Source organism: Peromyscus californicus, unplaced genomic scaffold, assembly GCF_007827085.1.
Source record: "Peromyscus californicus insignis strain IS unplaced genomic scaffold, ASM782708v3 Scaffold_2__1_contigs__length_46816999, whole genome shotgun sequence".
In the NCBI taxonomy this organism is placed as follows: domain Eukaryota; kingdom Metazoa; phylum Chordata; class Mammalia; order Rodentia; family Cricetidae; genus Peromyscus; species Peromyscus californicus.
Window position 1 is genome coordinate 13,925,912 of NW_026294540.1, and position 24,624 is coordinate 13,950,535.

Below are 24,624 nucleotides of genomic sequence, written 5' to 3' on the forward strand. Positions count from 1 at the left end.
AGAACAGGAGTCCCAGCCTATATATAGCTTCCTCTCAGGTCTGTAAGAGACGGATCAGAAGACCCACCGAGGGCACGCTGAATTTTTGTATGCTTTGTTTTTCAGATAAGGGCCTCACTCTGTAGCCCCAGCTAACCTGAATCTCACTGTGTGGCCTAGGCTTTGAACTTACAATAATCCTCCTGCCTCATCCTCCCAAGAACTGAGATTGTTTTTATTAGCATATATTAGTTTTACATAATAATGGGTCTCAGGATGACATTTTCGTGTGTGTGTGTGTGTGTGTGTGTGTGTGTGTGTGTGTGTGTGTGTGTGTGTGTGTGTGTAAGGTATTTTGATCATATTCACACACACACTTTTGTCTCTCTTGCTCTTCCTCCGATCCACTTCCTCTTCCCAGCTCACGTCCCCTTATTTGCATGTCTTGTTTGGAGGGTTTCTTGCAGGAACAGGGTAAATTGTTTACAACTGCACTAGCGGCTATACCCCTGAGGAGAATGTCTCCATCATCGAATTTCCACAAGTCCTCAGGGAGGGGTGGGGCCAGGGGTCCTCCCTCCTGCCAGGCCACTGTGTCAATACGCCCAGCCTTGTGCAGATAATTGTTTTTATGAGAAGGGGTCTCATTAGGTAACCCATACTGGTGATCCTCCTGCCTCCACCTCCCTGGAGCTGGGATTATAGTGCACCACTATGTCCAGCAAACATATAGTTAACAAGAGAGAAATAATACAATCCCCAGGGACCTCCCGTTGTCAGCCTCGCTGGTTCTTTTCAGCTTTCCTTTGTCATGACCTCCTCCTCCATGATATGCCACAATTCCGACAATTTCTATGCCAGAATGACGACCATTTTACCTTCTTTTTGTGGAGACTGGATTCAGGTCCTTAGGAATACAAAATTAGCTCCCTCAAAGGAGCTATAGCCCCAGACCCATTTCTGCCTTCTTAAATAAAACCTCACTTTGGGCTGGGCGGTGGTGGCGCACACCTTTAATCCCAGCACTCGGGAGGCAGAGGCAGGTGGATCTGTGAGTTCGAGGCCAGCCTGGTCTACAGAGTGAGTTCTGGGACAGCCAAGGCAACACAGAGAAACCCTGTTCTTGAAAAACAAAAAAACAAAAACAAACAAACAAAACCTCAGTGTGGGGCTGCAGAGATGGCTCCATGGGTAAGTAATTGCTGTCCAGACGTGAGGATAAATCCTCAGAGTCCACATAAAGCTGGGCACAGTATTAGGTGTCCATAATCCTAGCTCTGCTACTGAGGGCCGGAAGGTGCAGACGGGAGGATCCCTGAAGCCCGTAGACCAGCTAGCCTGATGTCTGCCGCTGTGAACAATAGAGATCCTGCCTAAACCAAAGAGGAAAGTGAGGACCCAAAGTTGTCCTCTGACTTCCACGTGGGGGTGTCCCCGCTCACACACAGCATTAATACCGCCTGAGCCAGGCGTGGTTACACACGCTTTAAATCCCAGCCCTCGGGAGGCCGAGGCAGGCAGATAGATCTCTGTGGGTTTGAGTCCAGCCTGGGCTACAGAGTGAGTTCCAGGCAGCCAGATCTACACATGAGACCCTGTCTCTAAAACCAAAACAAACAAAAATCCAATCTGGCAGAGCAGCGGTAAACACAGCTGCCTTCCAAACCCCCCCCTCTTCCTCCTTCCGTTCCTCCGTAACGACATGCTCTGTCCTTCCAACAGCCTTCTCAGGGCTCTAGGCTGAGCACCTGCCTGCTTGGCTCTTTTCTTCGTGGACATATCTCCAAGGCTCCCATCTCTGACCTCTATTCTGCACCCTTTAGTGACGCCAAGCATGTCTTGACTGGATCTCAAACAGCACATATTCGTAGATGAGCCAGGGTAGTGCAACGGGGGATGCAAAGAGGTGTGGACCGGAAAAACGTGGATGGGGTAAAACTCAGAAAAGATGGCTGGCCGCGGAGATGGAGGAACAGGAGAGAACTGAGGGGGACTTCTAGGTCTCTGGCGTAGGCAAATGGATACATGGCAGTGTGCAGAAGAACAGCGAGAGAGCGTTTGGGACTTGAGGAAAGTAACTAATTCTGTCTTGACGTTGTGAGGTGGAGGAGCATGTAAAAGACAGCTAGAGGCTGGGGTGGTGGTGGCACACGCCTTTAATCCCAGCACTCGGGAGGCAGAGGCAGGCGGGTCTCTGTGAGTTCGAGGCCAGCCTGGGCTACAGAGCGAGATCCAGGAACAGGCACCAAAACTACACAGAGAAACCCTGTCTCAACAAAACCCAAAAAACAAAACAAAACCAGCTAGAGATGGTTAGCAGGGCACTGGACTTGGATTTGCAACATAAAGGAGGGAACCGGAAGTGTCCATTAGGAAGGCATTGGTATATTATGTTTGGCACAACTGCAAGCCTATGGCGGATGACCACTGTAAGAGGTGGCAGTCACTTGTAGAGTCCCGGGACCTGAGCCATCAGCAGAAGAAAAAAAAAAAGGTGATTCGGTGTACAATTCAAGAAGACACGCCCCCAAAAGAAAAGGAAGCTGTCATGGAACGAGATGAGAAGTGGTTTTTCAGGGCAGAGGAAGTGATTGGCATCCTCATAAGCCATGGAAAGGGCACAAAGATAAGCCTGGATAGAATCTGTAGGCTTGTAAACTTGAGGAATTTTGTGAGGGAACTTTGAACACGTTTCTGAGGTAGAAATCTCGGTGTGGCACTTAGGAAAAAGTGAGAGTAGATTGGTAGATGGCACTGTCATGAAACATGGATGAGAAGGAGGACGCGGAGACGGGGGAAGAGGGGCTGAGGACGGCGGGGGAGTCTTCAGTGGGGCTTCTGTCACGAATCTTAGGGTCGCCGGACTGTCCAGGGCTGACCACATCCTGAAGCCAAGGGGAAATCTAAATAAGCTCTCCAGATGTTTACTTTTTGTTATTTGTTACTTGCTTTTAGTAAAACTTAAAACCACTGATGGTGGGGGGAGGGAGTGGAGAGATGGTTCCACAGTTACGAGCACAGTCTGCTCTTCCAGAGGACCCCAGTTCGGTTCCCAGGACTGACATGGTAGCTCATAACTGTCTGAACGTCAGTCCTAGGGGATCCAACACCCTCTTGTGGCTCTCTAGACACCGGACTTGCACGTAGTACACAAACTTACAGGCAGGCAGAATACTCACACACAAACTAAAGTCTAAAAGGACTGTAATGAAGCCTGATGCACGATGAGACAGATATGAAGCCAGGCGCGATGGTACATGCTTGGAGCCCCAGCACTCGGGAGGTGGGGGGGAAGGGTCAGATCAAGGTCCTCCTCCGCTACCGAGTGAGTTTGAGACCAGCCTGGGCTCCGTGGATGACTCTGGAAAACAATACAGATAAAGAAAAAAGACATAAAAAGAAAAATAAATCTCAGTGGGGTGGGGGTGGGGGTAGGGGTGGGGGTGGTGCACGCCTTTAATCCCAGCACTCTGCCTTTATGGAGTCCAGTGCCTGTGGTGGGACACCTAATGCAGTCTTGATGCAGGCAGGAGGGTCTTGGTCCTGACTCAGCTGAATGTACCAGGCTCTGCTGACTCCCTGTGAGAGACCTTGGAAGAGGTGGGAATGGGGGTAGGTTGGGGGGAAGTCTGAGGGGGGGGGGGCAGGAGGAGGGAGGAGAGGGGGAATCTGTGGTTGGTATATAAAATGAATAGAAAATCTTTTTTTTTTTTTTTTTTTTGGTTTTTCGAGACAGGGTTTCTCTGTGTAGCTTTGCGCCTGTCCTGGAACTCACTTCGTAGCCCAGGCTGGCCTCGAACTCACAGAGATCCGCCTGGCTCTGCCTCCCGAGTGCTGGGATTAAAGGCATGCGCCACCACCGCCCGGCTGAAAATCTTTTAATAAAAATAAAATAATCGTAGCACTTGGGAGGCAGAGCCAGGCAGATCTCTGTGAGTTCCAGGCCAGCCTGGTCTACAGCGTGAGTTCCAGGACAGCCAGGCCTGTTATACAGAGAAAACCTGTCTTGTAAAAAAAAAAAAAAAAAAAATCTCGCATAATATGGCTCCACCTTTGGAAGAAGCCAGCAAATGCATAGATAGATCCCCAAAGTGAAAGTGAATCACCGTTGGCCATTGGCTGAGCAGATGGTACAATGGCCGTTGGCTTCATGCTTTGCAACTTGAGGAGAAACGATAAGATCACAGTGGTACAAAGCAGATTACAGTTGCACTATGAATACAACAAAAATCACAGAACTGGGCGCTTTTGAGTTTTAGGGTACCTAAATCATACCTCAACAAAGATGTTACGTTTCCTGATTAGAGTCATCTCATCCCATTAATTTCAGAGACCACGGGCGGAGGGAGAGCCCCTGCTATGTGGAGGAGGTGATTCAGGGGATGATGGCAAGATAAGATTGGATGAGTCTAAAATGGGTCTGGCGCTCAAATGGTTAGATAGGGAGAACCATGCTGGGATCCCCTGATTGGAGTCCTAAAATGTTTAACCTTGCACTAATGTTGCCTCTTTTGATCTGCCGAGTGGGGACATCGGTCGGCACTTTCCACAGTCGATCTTTGGGAGGAGAGAAAGAATCCCCTAAGCGGCGCCCACCACCTGCTGTTGTAGGTGCTCTCGCAGCTGGCCTGGTAGGAGGAGCTTAGCTGGGGGCTTTGATAACTGGGACGAGTTGGCTTCCACCTGCTCTTTGCATCCAGGGTAACGCGTCTGGCGGTTGCCTAGCAACGAGCCTGCCTCAGGCAGCATGGAGACCAGAGACTCCAGCGCCAGCGAAAGAAAGACCGGGACCTTGAGCACCGCTGTGCACGAGCACCTTCGGAAGCTGTGTCTGCGTGAATTCCCGTGTGGCACCGGGAGCTGGGTGCGTGCTCCCCACGCGGGGGTGGGAGGGAGAGGGGAGGCAAGGGTCCAGCAGAGGTGGACCTGGGACTGAGCCGGAGTAGCCACAGGGAGTAGACTGGAGTAGGTGGTACCTAGCTGGGACCTGGGCTGCCCTAGGGGTCAGGAGATGCTCAGATACGAGTTTCAGGTCTGGGGAGAGGTTTGGATGTGGTCGTTTGGGCATTGGCTGATTTGGGAGTTGGGGTGAACCGTGGGGACTGGAACACTGAAGGGGTTCAGGGGCTAAGTGCTCACCTTGCTATGGGGGCACCGACCTGGAATGGACGGACCCAGCACATCAAGCTGACCTTTGGCCTCGTGCTAGCCTAGAGCACCCGGCTGGCCAGCCTCCAGATGCCAGAGTGAAGAGATCCCTGAGTGAAGGAAGAGCTTTGGTCTTGAACAGTGTGCTCTGCAGCCCCTCATGAGAAGATGTAGAGGGAATGGTTCCCCTGTGCTCTGGGGCCACAGGGCTAGCTTTCCTCTTTCTGAGGACTCCTGTGGGAAGGGTCTTCTGGCCCTCCATCCCTGTCCCCCTCCCTCCTCTAGCTGGAAAGCCTAGGTGCTCCATGACCTCGGCCCCGCTTCCAGGCTGAGGAGAGACTGAGGGAAATCCAGCCAAGGGCACAGTCAGCACAACTGGAGGAAAAAAAATCTGGTCCGACAGGGCAGGAAGGTCCTTTCTCTATTGCCTTCGCTTGTGCATTCATCCTGCTCAGTATGCAGAGAGACCGTGGCCGATGTCATCAGCTGGGTGCACAGGGTGGTGATGAGAAGCACGGTTAGATTTAGAGGTCTGTCAGATGTGTCTTAAGAGGTCGGAATCAGCCAGATGGGGTCTTGGCTGTCAGCTGGACCTACCCTATGCTCTACCCAAGTAAAACAGCCAAACTGGCCTTCCCTCTATAGAGGCAAACAGACACCCATCAGGGACACACTCCATTTGTTTGGTCAACGGACGCAGGCTGAATGCCTCCCCTGTACTAGGCACTGTTCTAAGCTTTGGAACATCTAGGGAGAGATGAGGCTAAGTGGCAGAGGGTTTTGGGTGAGTGTTTGTCCAGGGTGAGGACTTTAGTCCCACCCCCCAGCACCAAAGAAAACCAGCCCATAAAATCTGAAGAGCCGGATTTCAACCGTCACCTGGAGGGAGTGAATTCCGAGGAGCAGACTCATCTTTTACTCAGGTTTCACCTTTCACGTTGCCGCCTCTTCAGAAAGCCTTCCCTCTGTGAATCTTCAGTTTCCCAGATTGCCCACCCAGCCTCCTGTACACATGCATAAAGTGCCCTGTCAAACATGGAATCTCCTTTTATTGCATTGATTCATTACATTATTCTTTTATTTGTCGGAGCTGAGGACCGAACCCAGGGCCTTGTGCTTGCTAGGCAAGCGCTCTACCACTGAGCTAAATCCACAACCCCTCATTACATTATTCGTAATCGTATGTCTCTGTGTGGGTATGTGCCTGTCAGGGCGGATGCTCCCAGGCTGGAAGAGTGCATTCGATCTCCCGAGGCTGGAATTATAGGCACTTTTGAGCTGCCTAAGATGGGTGCCGGGAACTGAACTTGGGTCTTCTGGAAGAGCGGAAGTGTTCTTAACTACTGACTGAACCACTTCTCCAGGCCCCAAATCTATATTCTGTTTTGCACGTTCAAAGTTCCCAACTCCAGAGTGATGTGAAAACAGGAACTTGGTCTTTGAACTATTCTGTCTTGTTAGGTGTGGTGGCGCACATCAGTAATTTCAGTACTTGGGAGGCCGAGACAGGAGAATTGAGAGTTCAAGGCCAGCCTGGGCTACACTGCAAAACTCTGCCCCCACAAATAATTATCATGTGCCAGGCATATAGCTTGGTTGGTAGTCTTTTCTAGCATTCACAAAGCCCTGGGTTTGAGCTCCCACATCTCATCACACCTCATGTGGGGGGTGCATGCCTATAGTCCCTCAGCTTGGGAGGTAGAAGCAGGAGGATCGAGGGGTTCGAGGTAACCGTCCGTCAGCTATGCAGTGAGTTCAAAGCCAGCCTGATCTACATAAGACCCTGTCTCGGACAGGCAGGACCAATGTGACAGTTCAGTGTGTAAGGTTCTTCCTGTCAACCATGATGAGCTGCATTTGATCCCTGGGAACCAAGTGATAAGAGACAAGCAATTCCTGAAGATCGTTCTCTGAGCCCAGGAAGGCTATTCTTGATTGCATCCAGAATTAACTAAAATCCAAGTAGCTGAGTATATCTGTAAGGGATTTTTTTTCCCTTAAATAAGTCATCTGAAGTGAGAAGACCACTTTGTTTTTTTGTTTTTCAGTTTTTTGAGACAGGGTTTCTCTGTGTAGCTCTGGCTGTCCTAGAACTCACTCTGAAGATCAGACTGGCCTCGAACTCACAAAGATCTGCCTGAGTCTGCTTCCTGAGTGCTGGGTTTTTTTAAGGTGTGTGTCACCACCACCTGGCAAGAAGATCCACTTTTCATCTGGATCTTTTTTTGTTTGTTTTTTTGTTTTGTTTTGTTTTGTTTCAAGACAGGGTTTCTCTGTGTAGCTTTGCGCCTTTCCTGGAACTCGCTTTGGAGACCAGGCTGGGAACTCACAGAGATCCGCCTGCCTCTGCCTCCCGAGTGCTGGGATTAAAGGCAGGGGCCACCACTGCCCGGCTCATCTGGATCTTTTGAGGTGGGAAGACCCACTTTCAACGGGGGCCACACCTCCTGCTGACAACCTATATAAAGGACATGAAGAAGGAAGCTGGTTCTCTTTGCCCGCTTGCTCTAGCTCTCTTCACTGGCATTAGAGCCGACTTCTTCAGGATTCTGGCACACACTGAAGATGAGCTGAGACATCCAGCCTTGTAGCCTGCACCATTACTGGATTCTTGGACCTTCCGCGGTAGACAGCCATTGTTGGACTGCCGCAGTCTGTAAAGCCACTCTGATAAGTCCCCTTTAATCCCGTGTGCATGTGTGGTTTCATGCATGCTTTGTTTCTCTAGAGAACCCTGACTAATACAGAGCTCCACGCGCACTTGCTGGGGTGGACACATGAACACACACCCAGGCACAACCCAATAAATCAACGTGAAAAGGCCTTCCTTCTCTACCTCTGCAGAATAAGTCACGCTTTCTTCCTCAAAGATGGCGAACCTGGAGGGAGTTGGTCCCCAAGGAGGAAGAGACAGTGAGCGCCCAGGAGGAGACTGTGGAGACCCTGCTGGGCTTGGTCCGCAGCACCCACTCTCCCTGGGTTTTGATGAAGGACTCCAGTGCTGAGGACCGTTTCCTGAGAGAACTGGCCATCCAGCATCCGCTGATGATCAAAGACACTTTTTTCTACTCCTATTTCCGGTCCCTGCGGGTAGTGGACAAGGGGGTAAGTGTGGGGCTGAGCTCTGGGAGGGAGGGAGCGGGCAGCCTCGGGAGCTGGTCCTGGGGGACCCTGTCCATTAGAACTCTCCTTGGGCAACAGGAGGGCCTCGGTGACCTTGGTTGTGTAACTCTGTCCCTCTAACCCCATCTGCTGTCTGTCTCTCCGTTTCTAACCCCGGAGGAGCTCAGTCCTGGATCCCCTTTGGCTAACTCCTTGCACTCTCTACAGTGGGTCCTCCCCCAGTTTTACTCGGGACCTTTCAAGGGACCACAATGTTTCTTTTTAGAGTGTGGAGAGAGGACCTGGAGAGGGCTGGCTAACATCAAGCAGGTCTGCTTTTCAAAAGCTGTCATATTAATAAGACATAAAAATGGGAAAGACACCTAGCCTTCCTGGGTCTTTCCTTCTCCTGTGACCCATTCATACCATTTTGTCTGGGACTTTCTGAGTCCTGGGGGAACCCTCCCCTCAATCCTGGGCAAACTAGGAGACTCGGTCAGTGTACGAAAGAGAAGCTCAGCCTGGAAGGGCCTCTGGTGTCCTGAGGCCACAGGAAATTGGGATTCACGGGTAGGGTGAGGAGGCAGCTGGTAGGTCCTGCTCCCTGCTCCGTCTGACCCACAGTCATTCTGGGAGACCAGGCAGGGCAACTGTTACATGATTTTCTTGGGAAGATGTAAAATTTTACAGGAAGTGCCAACAGCCCCAAGAATGACTCACTGAAATTCATGTTGGTGAGTCTACTGTGTTTATTGAGTTGCTGATGGAAATGATGGATGCAAACACTCGCCTCCCTGCCCAGACCTCCCTACATCCTTCCACTCTCCCATTTACCAAAATCCTCTTTTGTTTGCCTCTGAGCACACAGAGGGACCTAGGCAAGCCTGAGTACAGGCTCGGACTACAGGGTGCAGACAAAACCAGACCATGCAGTGAGTGTTATGTGTGCTCCAGAAACTCTGCTGGTCTCAGGAAACACTGTTTGCTTGGCCTCAAGAACAGCTAAATGGCAGCTGGCAGCAAGATGGAATTGCCCTGAGGGTTGGTCCCCCTTACAGCCGTAGTTCCTTGGGCTCATGTGCTGTGTAGACAGAAGAAGGATTCTTGTTTTCACAAGAGTCCCATGACCCAACATAGGATGGACACAGGACACTGGCCTGGAAAGAAAAGCCTGCTTTTAGAGTCAGGGCTGGGCTGGAAGAGGTCCCTTTAACCCTCAAAACCGTACCCTGTGGGCGGTGATGTAGGAGAGGAAAGGGTGGGAAGTGGGTGGACCTGGGGCTTACCTGGGAATGGATGACCAGTAGCGGTACTCCGACTGAGAGATGTCCCCCACAGACTTGGGTGTCTGAACACTTGTTCCCCAGTTCTTTTGGGGAGGGAGTGGAACCTTTGGGAGGGGCAGCCTTGCTGGAGGAAGTCCATCCCTGAGGGTGGGCTTTGAGGGCCTGTAGCTTCACCCCACTTCCTTGTTCTCTCTGCTTCCTGTATGTGGTTGGAGTGTGATGGCTCAGCTTCCGGCCGGCTGCCAGGCCTTCCCCTCCGTTATGAACACCTAGCCCTCTGGAGCCATAAGCCAACATAAACTCCTCGAGTTGCTTTGTCATGGGGTTTTGTCACAGCAGCAGGACAGTAGCTAACACTGCTGCTACCTTTCTTGGGTGAACATCCAGTGCTGCCTGGCTCGCCCGAGTCCTCAGTTTCCCTTCCTCTCCTTCCAGGTGAGTCTGGTGGATAAAGACCTCTTGAAATTTCTAAAGCTGGAGGAGTTGATTCTGAGTGCCAACGAAATTGAGGACATCGATGCTAACAATCTGCCCCCAACATTGAAGGTACAGGTTCTGTTACGGAGGCTCAGGGCAGCTCAGGAGGGCCTGCTCTTAACCTGCCCCGCATGGCTCTGGCCAGGGTGGCTGTGTGCTAAGAACCAGCCCCAGGCTTCTAAAACATAGGTCTTGGCCGGGCGATGGTGGCACACGCCTTTAATCCCAGCACTCAGGAGTCAGAGGCAAGTGGATCTCACTGAGTTCCAGGCCAGCCTGGTCTACAGAGTGAGTTCCAGGCCAGCCAGGGTTACACAGAGAAACCCTGTCTTGAAAAACAAACAAATAAACAAACAAACAAAACAACAGGTCATGTTTCTTAAAAAGTAACATAATTCTATTGAACTCAGCAGTTCCCTCCCATCCAGGGCGCATGCCCACAAGAACAGGAAGGAAGGACGGACCCAGGGAAGGTCTTGTTTCCTAGCCCTGCTACTCACAACAATGACCTGAGACCTGTGGCCACATGAACAGATAAACAAAATGTGGTCTCTCCATGCAATGGAATATTGTTCACTTATTAAAAAAAAAAAAAAGGAAGAAAACATCACACTAGATGAATGAAACAAGATTTCAAAGAGAGATTTTTTTAAATAATTTATTTATTTGTATTTTATGTACATTGGTGTTTTGCCTGCATGTATGTCTGTGTAGGATGTCGGGTCCCCTGGAACAGGAGTCATGGACAGTTGTGAACTGCCATGTGTGGGTCCTGGGAGTTGAACCCGGGTCCTCTGGAAGAACAGCCAGTGCTCTTAACCGCTGAGCCATCTCTCCAGCCCCGAGAGAGGGATCTTAGGTATAATTGCACTTAACGCAATATGTAGAAGGGGAAAGTCCACAAAACAGAGGCCAGTAGAGGTCCCGGGGCCCGGGAAGATCCCGGAGAACTTACTGCTTAGAGGGGGTTTTGTTTGCTTGTTTTGTTTCTTTCAAAGGTCTGTTTGAGGTGATGGTGGGAACTGGCATTGTGAGTGTAATTAAAGCTGTGAACTGTATGCTTGAAACGGCAGATTTGCAGGATCTGAACTTCACCGTGTTAAAACAATAGGTGAGGGGCTGGGGAGCCAGCTCTGGGTAAAGGGATTGCCTTACAAGCATGGAGACTTGAGCTGGCTCTCCAGAACCCGTGTGGAAAATGTGGGGTGTGCTATTAATCTCAGTGTTGGGGAGGCAGAGACAGGGGGATCACTGAGACACTCCGGCCAGCCAGCCTGTCTGTATAGTAAGTTCCAGGTCAATGGGAGACCGTTTCAAAAAACAAAGGAAGTGACTTCTGAGGAAGCTGAGGCTGTCTCCTGGCCTCTACACACACACACACACATACACACACACACACACACACACACACACACACACACACACACACACACACACACGCACACGCACATGCACCTCAGATAAGACCAGACTTTCTCATGCTAAGCGTATCAAGAAGGCCCCACTGACGGTCAATGCCGAGAGGAGACTCGGTGCCTTGTCCCAGCCCGTGCTCAAGACAGTACCAGATGGGCCTTAGTCAAGTACACGTGAAGAAAAAGATGTTGCTAAATCAGGGCTTATTCTGTGGCCCACCCCGCCCCTGTGTATTCCCATGGGTTAAGAAGGTTTTAGGGGGTGGCACACGCCTTTAGTCCCAGCACTCAGGAGGCAGAGCCAGGTGGATCTCTGTGAGTTCGAGGCCAGCCTAGTCTACAGAGCAAGATCCAGGACAGGCACCAAAACTACACAAGAGAAACTCTGTCTCGAAAAACTGGGGAAAAAAAGAGGATTCTAGACTGTATGCATCTGACCCACCACTCCCTTCCACCTCCCCTTCCAAACTGTAAAGAACCTTCCCCAGCTGGGGCAGCATGTTCTTCCTACCCACCCACCCACCCCCCATTTGATTTCTCTTTTGAGCAAGGTGGTGCTGTGTGGTCTAGGCTGACTTGGAATTTCTGTGTAGCCCAAGGGAGACAGGAACTCGAGAACCTTCTGTTTCAGAGTCCTGAGTACTGGGGTTGGAGGTCCATGCCGCCTCACCCACTCTTCCTACAGTAAATTTTTTTGTTTTAAATGTTATTGTTTTGTTGGGGGGGGGTGTCACGTGTGCCGTGGTACATGTGTCAGAGGACAGCTTTACAATTGTGTCTGTCCTTCCTCTCTGGGATTTGGGCATCACACTCAGGTCAGCAGGCTTGCACAGCAAGGGCTTGTATTAATTCTCAGACCCCCCCCCCACACTTTTGTTTTTTCCAGACAGGGTCTCCTGTATTCTAGCCCAGAGTCAAACTCTCTATGTCGTCGAGGATGATATTGAACTCTTTTTGTTTTTTGTTTTTTTTGTGGTTTGTTTGTTTATTTGTTTGTTTTTTTCCAAGACAGAGTTTCTCTATGTAGCCCTGGTTGTCCTCAAACTCACTCTGTAGACCAGGCTGGCCTTGAACTCACAGAGATCCACCTGCCTCTGTCTCCCAAGTGCTGGGATTAAGGCGTGCGCCACCACCACTGTCTGGAAACCTTGAGCTCTTTATCCTTTGCCTCTGCCTGTCAAATATTGGGATTACAGGAGGATACCACCCGCTAGGTTATTCAGTAGTAGAGATGGCCCTCGGGGTCCTGTGCGTGCTAGGTAAGGTCTCATCCAGTCCAGCTACACCCCAGCCTCTTACTGTATTTTCTTTTTTAAGATTTATTTATTTATTATGTTTACAGCATGTATGACTGCAGGCCAGAAGAGGGCACCAGATCTTATTACAGATGGTTCTGAGCCACCATGTGGTTGCTGGGAATTGAACTCAGGACCTCTGGAAGAGCAGTCAGTGCTCTTAACCTCTGAGCCATCTCTCCAGCCCCTACTGTATTTTTTTTAAGCAAGTTGGCAACCCCAACTCCCTTCTGCCTCTCCCAGGGCAGGAGTAGGGGGTGGCCTGTGGTGAGTGAGACAAACCCCTCCAAGTCACGGTTGACGCTGCCCCTTCTCAGGTGCTGGAGCTGTACGGCAACTTGATCAGCAGCATGGAGTGTCTGTGCTCACCCGCACCCCCGAACCTGCAGCACTTGGGGCTAGGCCACAACAAACTGCTGGGCCCTTTGCAGAGTCTGTATGTCACCTCCAACAACTGGTAACTTGGGAGGCTGGGAGAAACGGGGGGGGGGGGGGTGTGTGTGTGCGGGGTGCAGGGGCAGGAGAGGGTGTGGGTAACTCGACCCTGCTTGTTCTGTGACTTCTACATGGCTGCTAAGGCCACACTAGGAGTTTATGTTCTCACTCAATCATAATATCCCACTGAAACTCCAGGAAGGACACGGATGCCCGGGGCCGGTAGCGATGAGTGGAATCCATACTTGATGACCGGGGTCCTCAGCTTAGCCCTGTGACGTTTCATGCTTTCAGTCTGGGGGACATTTAGCAGGAAACTGGCCTCCAGCTGCTCTGCTGGGTGCTAGTGGGGCTCTGCCTCTCCCTGCCCTTCCTCATGGTCATCAAAAATCTGGAGAGGCACAGCCCAAGGTCTTCCAAGGAGCAGACCACCCGAGGCTGAGAACCACTGTCTTAGAGACAACTTTTGGGGTGCTCCATTGTTGCTGAAGTCCATTAGAGCTTGTGCAGGGCACCCTTCCCATCCTCAGTTTTTGTCTCCTTGGTGGATTAACAGCTGAAAACTGAAAATTCGGGATGCGAGAAGTATGAAGAGATCAGAGGCCACTTTTTGTTTTGTTTTGTTTTTCGAGATAGGGCTTCTCTGTGTAACCGTTCTGGCTGTCCTGGAACTTGCTTTGTAGCCCAGGCTGGCCTCAAACTCATAGAGATTGCCCTGCCTCTGCCTCCCAAGTGCTGGAATTAAAGGCTCGTGCCACCACCGCCCCAGCCAGATGCCACTTATAAAAGGCGGTCTGTCACAGGGAGTTGGGACAGAAGGATGGCCCCTGGCAAGAGCCCCAGGACTTCAGCACCTGAGGGTATTTCCATAGGAGGGGTTTTATACTGCCCCTTCTCCATGTCTCCCCTCACCTCTCCTTCCCCTCATCCCCTTTCTTTGGAAGACAGGATCTAATGTAGCCCAGGCTTGCCTCAAACTCAACACACAGTTAAGATATGGTAGAACTCCTGATCTCCTTCCTTCACCCCTGCCCCAGTGTCTCAAGGACGGTTCAACCATTGCCTCTTGGAGACGGAAGGTGTCGTGGGAAAGGAAGGCCCTCTCTGGTGACCTCAGGCTCAGGCTTCCTCTGCTGTTCTCAGCCAATCTGCATAGTCTCTCGGCTCACTGGGGTTCCTTCCTCCATTGTCCTCTGCCTTCAGCAAACAAGACAGACAGGACCCCCTACACACACACACACACACACACACACACACACACACACACACACACACACACACACACACACACACACACACACACACACACACACACACACACACACACACACACACACACACACACACCCTCTTATCTCCCGAACTTGATCTTCCTGGGAGAGCCAATTTAGGTTCATGCCGTTGACTGAGAGCAAGTATCTGGCTTTTTGATTCAAAATATATACCATAACCTTGGACTTAATGCCAGCTCTGGACTTCACAAGAAGCTTGCATGAAACCCACCGTTCCCTGTTAGTTAAAAGGGAGACTCTTTCCTGGGACTCCAGTTCTCGCCAGTTCTCTTGAGGAAGGGTGACTTTGTTCAGGGCCTGCGACAATCCCCTGCGGTGTTCCTCATGCCATTTTCCAGGGACTGGCCAGCGACTGTCACAGCAGATCAGGCCTGGGAAGAGGCTGGGTTCAGCCAGTGGGAAGGGCGCTGGGGAGACCATGACATTTGCCGGGACAATATTCCCTGGTGCTTCTTCGGCTTCTGGTCTCAGAGTCGGCTTGCTCTGTGGCTTGTGGCACCGGACAGAACTCTACCTGTTCCTGCGTCTTGGTCCCCACCGGAGGCCTGGGCTTCATCGTTGCCTGCCTGTCTCACGTGCTCACACTGGAATACTCTTTCTTCTTCTCCCGTGTCCCCTAGAACGTGAGCTGGCCAGCTCCCCGTGGCCATGGCCCTTAGGGCTTTGAAGAGAGATTTCCAGCTCCGTTATCTCTGGGTGCCACAGCCCAGTGCACCCTTCTTCCTGATCCCCACACTCCCCCTCCTCCCCACCCTCCTCCAGCGGCTTCCAGCATGTTCTAGAGGCACGGCACTAGGCTGCTAGTTAACAGAGAGGGAGGTGCAGGTGGAAGTGAGGTGGGGGGGGGGGCGCTGGGAGAGTCCAGGAACTCAGGCTGTGTGCTGGATGAGAAAGGAGACGCACACTCCAGAGCTGATCTGGGTCCAGGGACAGAACAAGGCGTGTAGCCCAGAGTGCTGTACCCCCGCTCACCGAACTTCCTAACCAGTAGCGTGGCCAACCTTCCAGGCCCAAACTCGTCTCCCTGGACCTGAGCTTCAACGACTTGACGGACCTGCAGAGCATGCTAGGGGGGCTCAGCACCCTGCAGCACCTGAGGCTGCTAGTGCTGCAGGGGAACCCACTGGCCCTGGTGCCATACTACCGTGGCTTTACCGTGGACAGCCTGACACACCTCTGCGTGCTGGATGACATCACCGTGTCCCCCAGCGAGAAGCACCAGTTTCGGGGACTCAGCATTCACGGTGGTAGGTGCCTCACACGTCCCCGGTCTCTGTTTCACCCACCTCAGTCCCAGAAGCTCGCCAGCAACTCTCTGTTTGCCCTTGAACCCAGGGTCGGGTACACTAAGCTACCTTGGTTGGGCTTTCTCTATGTAGGACCCCCGTGGTTGTCGGGACTTGGGGCGGCTTCTGTTCCGTGTAGATCTTGTTTCTGTGGTGGCTTGACATCACCCCCTTGTGGCTCCTGATACAAGGTGCATGAGAGCCCTTGGACAGTCCAAGCGGTGTGACTTGTGACGGGGGCAGCGGTAGCCGCAGTCACAGACACCAGCTGGGGTAGCAGAGGTTTTCCACCTGTCTCTGTCTCTCTCTGTCTCTCAGAACTGTCTCTGTCACGCACCTCTCAGCACCCCCATTGGGCAAATGGGAAAACAAGGCTTCAGAGTATCTAACAGCTCACTCCCACCGAACTTGGCAGAGTCGGGGGGCTCTAACTGTGCGGGGTGGGGAGGTCACCAGACCTATGTCTTTGCTTTTCCCTACTCCAGCCCCGGTCCCTCAAGCCTGCCATTAATTACTCCTTGCAGACATGTTGGCATGTGAGGCACAGTTTGTGGTGACCATTGGAAATGTCAGGGGGGTGATGGACACCTCTATCTTGGACCCGGAGCCGGGACCTGATGGCCCCTTCATCAGCTACAGCTATTATGTGACCTATGACTTCGTGGAGGACGAGGAAGGCGAAAAGAAGGCCTTCGCCAGCGCGATGGCCGAGATGCAGCCTGACAGCGTTCTGGCTGAGGTATGCCCTGCCAGTCTGGGGGGCGGAGGGGGCTTCACACAGGCAGGCCTGCATGCTTTTGTGTGCACACGGAACAGCTTTTTACCACCCCCCCCCAAAAAAAAATCTCCAACACAGCATCATGCATCTCCTCCATTCAGGGACCTGGTTTCTGCCTGCTTGCCCCTTCCCCCAGGCAGAGTGAGTCTCAGTCATGCTCACCTCCTGTCCCTGTGACACCTCAGGAAGCAGAGCAGACTTTTCCCCTCAAGTCGGTTGTCCCTGGCCCACTCTACAAGATCTCCCTCCCGGCCTCTGCATCTCAGGCAAACCCAAGGACACCACGTGGAGAAGCCTGTCATATTTGTTCAGATGGCCTTTGTCTCCGCCTCCTAAGTTGGTGTGTCGGATCATGCTTTAAGGTGGTATAGGGCTGGGATATGGCTAAGTGGTAAAGCGCCTGCCTGGCCCTGCGCTCCATCTCCAGCACCACAGATCCATAAGGTACCCAGACGTTTGCCCGTGTCCACACTCACTGAGGCTTGTTTGTCTTTTGCTAGCAGATCGAGCCCTCCTCCAGCACGGTGCAGTTAGATGAGGAGGGTCACGAGGAGGACCAACAGGAGGTTCTGTCGGTGGGCCGCCCCGCGGGGCCCCAGCGCCCAGCCCGCCAGGTCCGCCAGCCCCGCCAGGGTGGCCGTCAGAAGACGCGCCAAGAGTCTCCCAAGGACGTGTCCCAGGAGATGTCTGAGTTTATAGCTGAGATGAATCTGATGGCCGAGGACTCCGGAGAGTCTGGGATAACGGATATGGAGGAGTCGGAGACGACCATTTCCATCCGCTCCGCCCCCCTGCCGCAGTCCATTGACTCTTCAGAAGAATTGTCAAAGCTGCGGCCACGCATAGATGCACGGCTCTGTCCGTCCCCGGGGTAAGGGTAGAAGGTGGCTGGGGTAGGTGGGGTAACCGTGGTGGCTGGGCCAGCCAGGGCTGCAGAATTACCGAGGCCGGGCCTTCTCATTAGCCCGCCTGTAGGCTGTGAGCTAGAGGTAGGTTTGGGCTTAGCCACAGACCCTTCTTTTCTGGAGCCCCAACCTTCCCCTCAGTACAACGGACCTCCAGATGCCTGGGGGTGGGGGGGTAAAATTCTTTGAAAGATCGACTCTCCTGTCAATGGAGAAGATGTGGGACAGCTTCCATCTCAGCTATTGGAACTGGATTCTTTTTTTGTTTTTTGTTTGTTTGTTTTGTTTTGTTTTTTGAGACAAGATTTCTCTGTGTAGCTTTGGAGCCTGTCCTGGATCTTACTCTGTAGACCAGGCTGGCCTTGAACTCACAGAGATCCGCTTGGCTCTGCCTCCCAAGAACTGGGATTAAAGGGAAGCGCCACTGCCGCCTGGCTGGAATTGGATTCTTATAGCTTTTCTTTTAAAAAACAAACAAACAAACAAAAACACCAAACGTGATTACTTTCTGTGTATGAGTATTTTTCCTGCATGTACATAAGTGTACTGCATATGTGTCTGATGCCTGAGGAGTCCAGAGGTTACAGGATCCTCTGGAATTGGAGTTACAGCTGGTTGTGAACTGCCATGTGGGTGCTGGGAACCGAACCTGGGTCTTCTGCAAGAGCAGCAGCGGGTGCTCCTAATCTCTGCGCTGTCTCTCCAGCCCCCTTTAGCTTTTCAATCCATCTGGGATGTGTTCATAGAAAAGGTAGCGAGGGCACTCGGTTCCAGGCACTAGGTTCTTTGTTTTGGTTGCAGTCCTAGAGGCTGAAGCAATGGCCTCATGCCACTAGACAAGCACTCTATGGCGGAGCCCCCATCCCCAGCCTTTTTTCCCTTTGTGCTTGGATACAAAGACTCACTAAGTTTCCTAGGCCAGCCTTGAACCTGTGATCTTCCTGGCTCAGCCCCTGAGTAGCTCAAATTCCAGGCACCACCAGTCCTACCAACTAGGTTTTTGTTGCCTAGTAAACCCAATTTTCACGTGTGAGCACGCACACACTCATTTTTTTTCACGTGTGAGCACGCACACACTCATGCACTCATGCACGCACCCACGCACACAAACACATCTTGGTATGTATCCAAGTGATGAATTTCCTGCTGGCTTTCATAAGAATGCAGGAAACAATGTGGCTATTTAAACATAACGTGGCTGAGCTCTGATTCACAGGCTTTGACCTTTCGTGGGCTTTGCCACTCTGGGCTCCTGGGGAGTAAGAGGTTAGCTTCTAACATGGGCTGTAAGAGTTCTTGGGCTTGGTGGTGCTGGGAGGGAACCCGAGCCTCAGTGTCTGCAGAACATCCCTAGGACCGAGCTGCACCGAGTTTAAACCTCTGCTGAGTACCCGATCTAAACTTGCTGAGATCCCGGGAGCTGGTGTTGCCTGGATTCTGGGGCCTCCGCTCCCAGGGATGATGGAGGTGACGGAGCAGGGAAGCAGCTGTCCTGATTCCACTGCCCTGAAAGAAGCAGGGATGGACTCAGCTGACTCTGTGTCAAGAGCCGAGGGGGGTCCCCTCTGAGTCGTCTGTTTTTGTTGCGTTTAGTTTTGATGCCGGGAATTGAACCGGGACCCCCTGTAGTCTGTGCTGCTCGGCAGGGCTCAAGCGGAGAAATTTTTATCATTGCTTCTTTACTTGGGGGAATATTAGTAAGAGAGGGTAAGCGGCTGGGTGTGTTGGCCGACACCCTTAATCCCAGCATTTGGGGGGAAGAGGCAGGCAGATATCTGTAAGTTCGAGGCCAGCCTGGTCTACAGAGTGAGTTTTAAGACAGAGAAACCCTGTCCCAAAAACAGAGAGAGATAGGGTGAACATGGTGATACATGCTTGTAATCCTAGTTTAGGAAGCTGAAGCAGGAGGATTGTGAGCTTGAGGTCTGCTTGGGCTATAGAATGAGTGTCTCGAATGAATGAATGAATGGATGAAGGAATGAATGAAGGAATGAAGAGGTATGTGGGGAAAGTCCGGAGGAAATCAGGCCCAGGCTTTAAGCTTCTAAGAGTCCAGTCTTAGTAGAGTCATGCTGGGGTCACACGGTAGGTCAACAAGCTGTGACAGTTCTTGAGAAATGATGTCTCATGGAGAAGCTTGCCTAAGCCAGGCGGTTCTGTTTTCATCGGAGTCTGGTCACATGGGCCCCATTGCCTGACATCTACAATTCCACACTGTGCAGACTGTCCAGACCCAGTGAACTCTGACCAGTTACAGAGTGGTGGGAACCTTTCAAAGCCCGAGTGCTTGGGTTGGGAGATGGCGCAGTGAGTTGTGGGGGACCAGCCCCTGCCTTTTTACCCCAGGGTACTCTTGAGGAGAGAGGGATAAGAGATTTAGATGGAAGGACAGAGGGGAGAGAAAAAGACAGAAACACAGGATAGCCTAGGGAGGGCCTGGATCCTTATCCACCGGCCCAGAACTTTATTCAAAAGGGCTTTTTATAACAAGGCCAAGGGGCGAGGCAAAAGACCTCCCCCTTGCTAGATACAGCCAAGTGTAGACCCTTCCAAACACCTGGTGACCAGACCCGTGGTCCAATCATCCTCTTATTCAGCCCTGCTGGTAAAGCAAGCTCAGCTCTCACTGGGAAACCTCTGTGGGCTCCCACAGTAGGTGTAGGGCCTGCCACATAAACACGTGACCGCGTGTGTTGTATGGGTACCCACAGAAGTCAGAAGCAGGAGTCGCATCCCTTGGAGCTGTAATTACAAGTATTTGTGAGCCATGCAATTGTGGGTGCTGGGATCTGAGCCCTGGTCCTCGGATAGAGCAGTAAGTGTTCTTAAGTGCCAAATCAACCCTCTAGCCACTTAATATGAATTTTGATGAAAGGAAGGTTTGGTGGTGGTGGTGGTGGTTTTTTGTTTGTTTTGTTTTTCAAGACAGGGTTTCTCTGTGTAGCCCCTGCTGTCCTGGACCAGGCTGGTCTCAAACTCAGAGATCTGCCTGCCTCTGCCTCTGGAGTGCTGGGATTAAAGCCATGGGTCACCACACTGGCAATATTGGTAAATCTTTTTTTGTTGTTGTTGTTTTTTTTTTGTTTTTCGAGACAGGGTTTCTCTGTGTAGCTTTGTGCCTCTCCTGGAACTCACTTGGTAGCCCAGGCTGGCCTCGAACTCACAGAGATCCGCCTGGCTCTGCCTCCCAAGTGCTGGAATTAAAGGTGTACGCCACCACCGCCTGGCAATATTGGTAAATCTTGAGGACATTCTGCTTAATGAAATAAGCCAAATGATTAATAAATACTGCATGTTTCCATTTTTATGATTTTTAGTCAAACTCATAGAGATTGGCAAAAAAAAAGGGATGGCAGTTGCCAAGAGCTGAGGGAAATGAAGATTATTATTTAATACTATCAAGCTTCATTGTACAGGAGTCTAGGAAGCATATTAGGAATCCGCAGCAGTGAAGAGTGTACTGGAAGATCATGAAGTCATGCTGGGGGAGGCCCAGGCTGTTGCACTTGTTCTAATGTACAAGATCCTGGGTTTGATCCCCAGTAGTGAAGAAGAGGGAGGAGGAGGAGGAGGAGGAGGAGGAGGAGGAGGAGGAGGAGGAAGAGGAGAGCCAATAGCAAAGATGGTAAAAATCTCTTGAGTCCTATACCTGTTGTCTCAGCTACACAGGAAGCCGAGGCCGGAGGATTGCTCTAACCCAGGAATCTGGGAGGCCGGAGGATTGCTCTAACCCAGGAATCTGGGAGCAGCCACAGCAACATATCAAGACCTGGAAGAAAACCAGTGTCCAGGGTGCCGTGGAGAAGAGCCTGTGTGGGCCACTGTCATGCTGGGCCTGCTGTAGGCGACTGCTAGGTCCACTTAGCTTACAGGGTTGTTCACGTTTCCTGTGTTACCCGTTGTTGAAATGACGGTTTGTTACTTCATGTATTTATTTATGGGAGCACGGGACAAGCCGTGAAGCTCATGTGGGGATCAGAGGACAACTTTCAGGAGTCGGTTCTCCCTGTCTCGAATGTGGGCCCCAGAGGTAGAACTCAGATACTTAGGCACGGTGGCAAGCTGCTCTACTCACTGAACCATCTTGCCAGTCTGGAAATCCAGTTTTCAAGTCTGTCCCAACATTGCTGCGTTGTTCATTTCTCCAGTCCAGTCTGTCCATTTTTTGGCTTCAGATATTTTTGTCTTTTTTTTTTTTTAAGACAGGGTCTCATGTAGCCCAAGCTAGCCTTGAACTTACTATGTAGCTGAGGCTAGCCTTGAATTCCTCAACTTCCTCCTCCTTACTCCCAGATGTTGGAATTACAGGCATGTGCCACCACATCTGGTTTTGTGCAGTGCTGGAGATGGACCCCAGGGCTTGGTGCATATAGGCAAGCAGTCTACCACGTGACCCACTATGTGCCTGTACTCACATTTTATTTTAAAGTCTATTTTTTTCTGCTGTTTACTTAGTCACATGTCCAAACACAGCCCCTTAAACATAGACTTGTGTTTATGATTTTCCTCCCACTTTGCTGATTTTGTTTTATAAACTTTGGAGTTGACCATAGTGGTTACAGACCAGCAATTCTAGCATTGAGGAAGTAGAGGCAGGGGGATTACTTCAAGTTTGAGGCCAGCTCCAGCTCTTAGTGAGTTCTAGGCCAGCCAAGGTTATAGAGTGAAACTTTTTTTTTTTTCTTTTTTTGGTTTTTCGAGGCAGGGTTTCTCTGTGTAGCTTTGCGCCTTTCCTGGAACTCTGTAGACCAGGCTGGCCTCGAACTCACAGAGATCCGCCTGTCTCTGCCTCCCAAGTGCTGGGATTAAAGGCATGTGCCACCGAAACTTTCAAAAACAAAACAAACAAAAACCTTTCTGTATTCTAGCTGGTGTGTGTCAGCTGTTCCACACTGAGCATGCCCAGAAGACCGCCTCTGCTCTGTCCTTGATGGCCTCTTTGCCAGTGTTCCTTCCTGGCCTTCTGGTTCCTTTGCCCTGCCCAGGTCTTGGTCCCCCACCATTTGTGGGTGCTTGCTGTCTTCTTGGGTGTCCCTTGGCAGCCTTGCCCCAGGTTGCCAGCACAGCCCCCCTGACCTTCACACCGCGTGTCTCTCACTCCCCAGGACGGTCCTCTTCAGCACCGTCCGAAAGCCCTGGACGGACGTCATTCCTTGCAACTATGAGATGAAGCATACCCTCAAGGAGCTGGTGCGGGTCAAGGCCTTCCTGCTGGCCGGGACCACCGTGACCATCGTAGAGGAGAAGGTGGGCGGAGCGGGGGCTCTGGCCTCTCATTGGCTGGAGGGTTCCGGGTCCACAACCTTCCGGATGACCTTTTTCTGGTCCTGGTCTCATACCCCTGCTCCCTCCGTAGTTGCCTGGCAGAGCCTTTCCAGAAAGGACAAGGTGGGGTGGGGCCACAGTCGCCAGCCTCCCCTGCTCACCTGAGGCTCGATCTTGTCTTCTAGATTCTCTCCTGGCCTGTGTTGCCAACCCCAGTCGAGAGTCCCTTGCCCGCCAAGAGTCTCTTGCCCGGCAAGAAGGAGAAAGAAGGCAAGAAGGAGAAAGAAGACAAGAAGCGGAAGGACGACAAGAAGCGGAAGGACGACAAGGGAAAAGGGAAAAAACAGAAGGCAGAGGAGGCGGCCAAGGTCGTGGTAAGGCCTGCTCGGGTCACCTCGGGGGCAGGGAGGGCAGTGCAGCCCAGTCCTGCTCACACCTGCGCTGGTGGCCCTGCCCACAGGATAAAAAGGCGCCCAAGAAGAAAAAGGAGCCGCCCAGGGAACTGCGCCAGGACCCGCCGGTGCTGCGCGTGCTGGGCAGCGGCCTGGTGTACCTGGAGCCCTTGCTGGCGGGGGAGACAGTGGTGACCACCGTGTGTAATTTTGGGGTGGTCCGCACCCTGGAGTCTGACAAGTTGACGAATGCCAGGGTACTAAGAGGCCCTTTGTCTCGGCCTCCCCTCTTCTGTCCTTACGGACAGCTCGCTGGGCCAGGCAGGGGTGGGGTGAGGTCAGGAGGGGTGGGGTTGGGTTGGGGGGGGGCCTGGTTGTACGTCAGGGCTGCCTGGGCACCTTGATGGTCGCTGGTATGGTGATAGCTCCTCGCCAGTGTGGCCCAGGTCAGCAGGAACCAATTCTCCCCCCAGTTCCTGGATGAACCCAAGGTCCAGGGATGGGTGGGTGGCCCCCAGAGTCAGTCTCAGGGTCGGCATCCGTCCCAGCAAGCACCTGCCTTTGTGGTTCTTTCTCTCAGGATTCAAAGAAGATAAAGAAAGCTCCCAAAAAAGGTAAGACCCACCGGCGGCTACTGAGGGCAGGGTGAGGACCGAGGCCAAAGGGGCCATCCTGGGTGTAGAGCCACAGGAATGAGGGGACTGAGAATGACTTCCATCCAGCAAGTCCAGGGTCGTCCTGAGAGCCCCGAATGCGCAGCTGCCAGCCGCAGGCTCTGATGTGCCCGGAAAGGCGATGGCACGGGGTAGGGGTGGGCCGAGTCCTCCTGGCTCTCCACGAACTGAGCTACATTCTCAGTGTCTTTCTTTCTTTCTTTTATTTATTTATGTATTTATTTTGTGCGGGGGCCGTGGCTTGCACGTGGAGGTCAGAGGGACAAATGCGTCCTGGAGATGGAGCTCAGGCCGTCAGGCTTGGTGGCAAAAAGCACCTAATTTCGTTTGCAGCTCAAACAGCTGGGCCTTATTCAATGATCTCGATAGATGCAATTGAACTTATTTTTTTTTTTTTTTTTTGAGCCGAGGACCGAACCCAGGGCCTTGCACTTGCTAGGCAAGCGCTCTACCACTGAGCTAAATCCCCAGCCCCTAAACTTACTCTTTATTCCGGCTAACATTCTAGGCCTGATCTCTTTCAGAAGCTGAGTTCCTCTAGGTCAGAGAACAGGGCTAGAGTTTCGGGGGAGACCTGCAGCCTATACAGCCCTTGGGACTCATCTGCTGGCACATTTATTTTCTCAGAAAAGTCAAAAACGGCAGTTCCAACCTTCGAAAGCGTGTACCAGCCGGAGCCTCTGACCGTGGAGGTCCAGATCCAGCTGCAACAGTACCGCTCGGGGGAGGAAGCATTCCTCAGCCTGGTGGACTAGCCGGGGAGAGTAAAGAAAGGCTGTTCTGCGGCCGGAGCTTGGGTGTCTGTGTAGTGGCTGATCTGGGGGAAGGGGCGTGGCGCGGGCCGCCCAACTGGCGTGGGGAGGAGCGCTGCAGCGGCTACCTGCACAGAGGCAAC

The 24,624-nt window shown here is 52.0% G+C and overlaps 1 protein-coding gene across 4 annotated transcripts; it reads left to right on the top strand.

The window, feature by feature from the left end:
• The first annotated feature begins 4,001 nt into the window (after positions 1-4,001).
• Positions 4,002-24,520, top strand: Lrrc43 (leucine rich repeat containing 43). Of its 4 annotated transcripts, none has more exons than XM_052755390.1 (12): positions 4,002-4,843; positions 7,972-8,232; positions 9,951-10,061; positions 13,020-13,138; positions 15,438-15,676; positions 16,240-16,454; positions 16,994-17,364; positions 22,504-22,645; positions 22,849-23,037; positions 23,124-23,312; positions 23,636-23,669; positions 24,357-24,520. In XM_052755390.1, exons 1-12 carry the CDS (start codon positions 4,727-4,729, stop codon positions 24,482-24,484), a joined length of 2,115 nt encoding a protein of 704 aa, XP_052611350.1. In that variant the 5' UTR covers positions 4,002-4,726; the 3' UTR covers positions 24,485-24,520. The 4 variants fall into 4 exon arrangements, with proteins under 4 accessions (XP_052611350.1, XP_052611349.1, XP_052611348.1 ...); XM_052755389.1 differs by having other exon boundaries at positions 4,003-4,843; positions 13,020-13,159; positions 16,997-17,364; XM_052755388.1 differs by having other exon boundaries at positions 4,004-4,843; positions 13,020-13,159.
• The last annotated feature ends 104 nt before the right edge of the window (positions 24,521-24,624 follow it).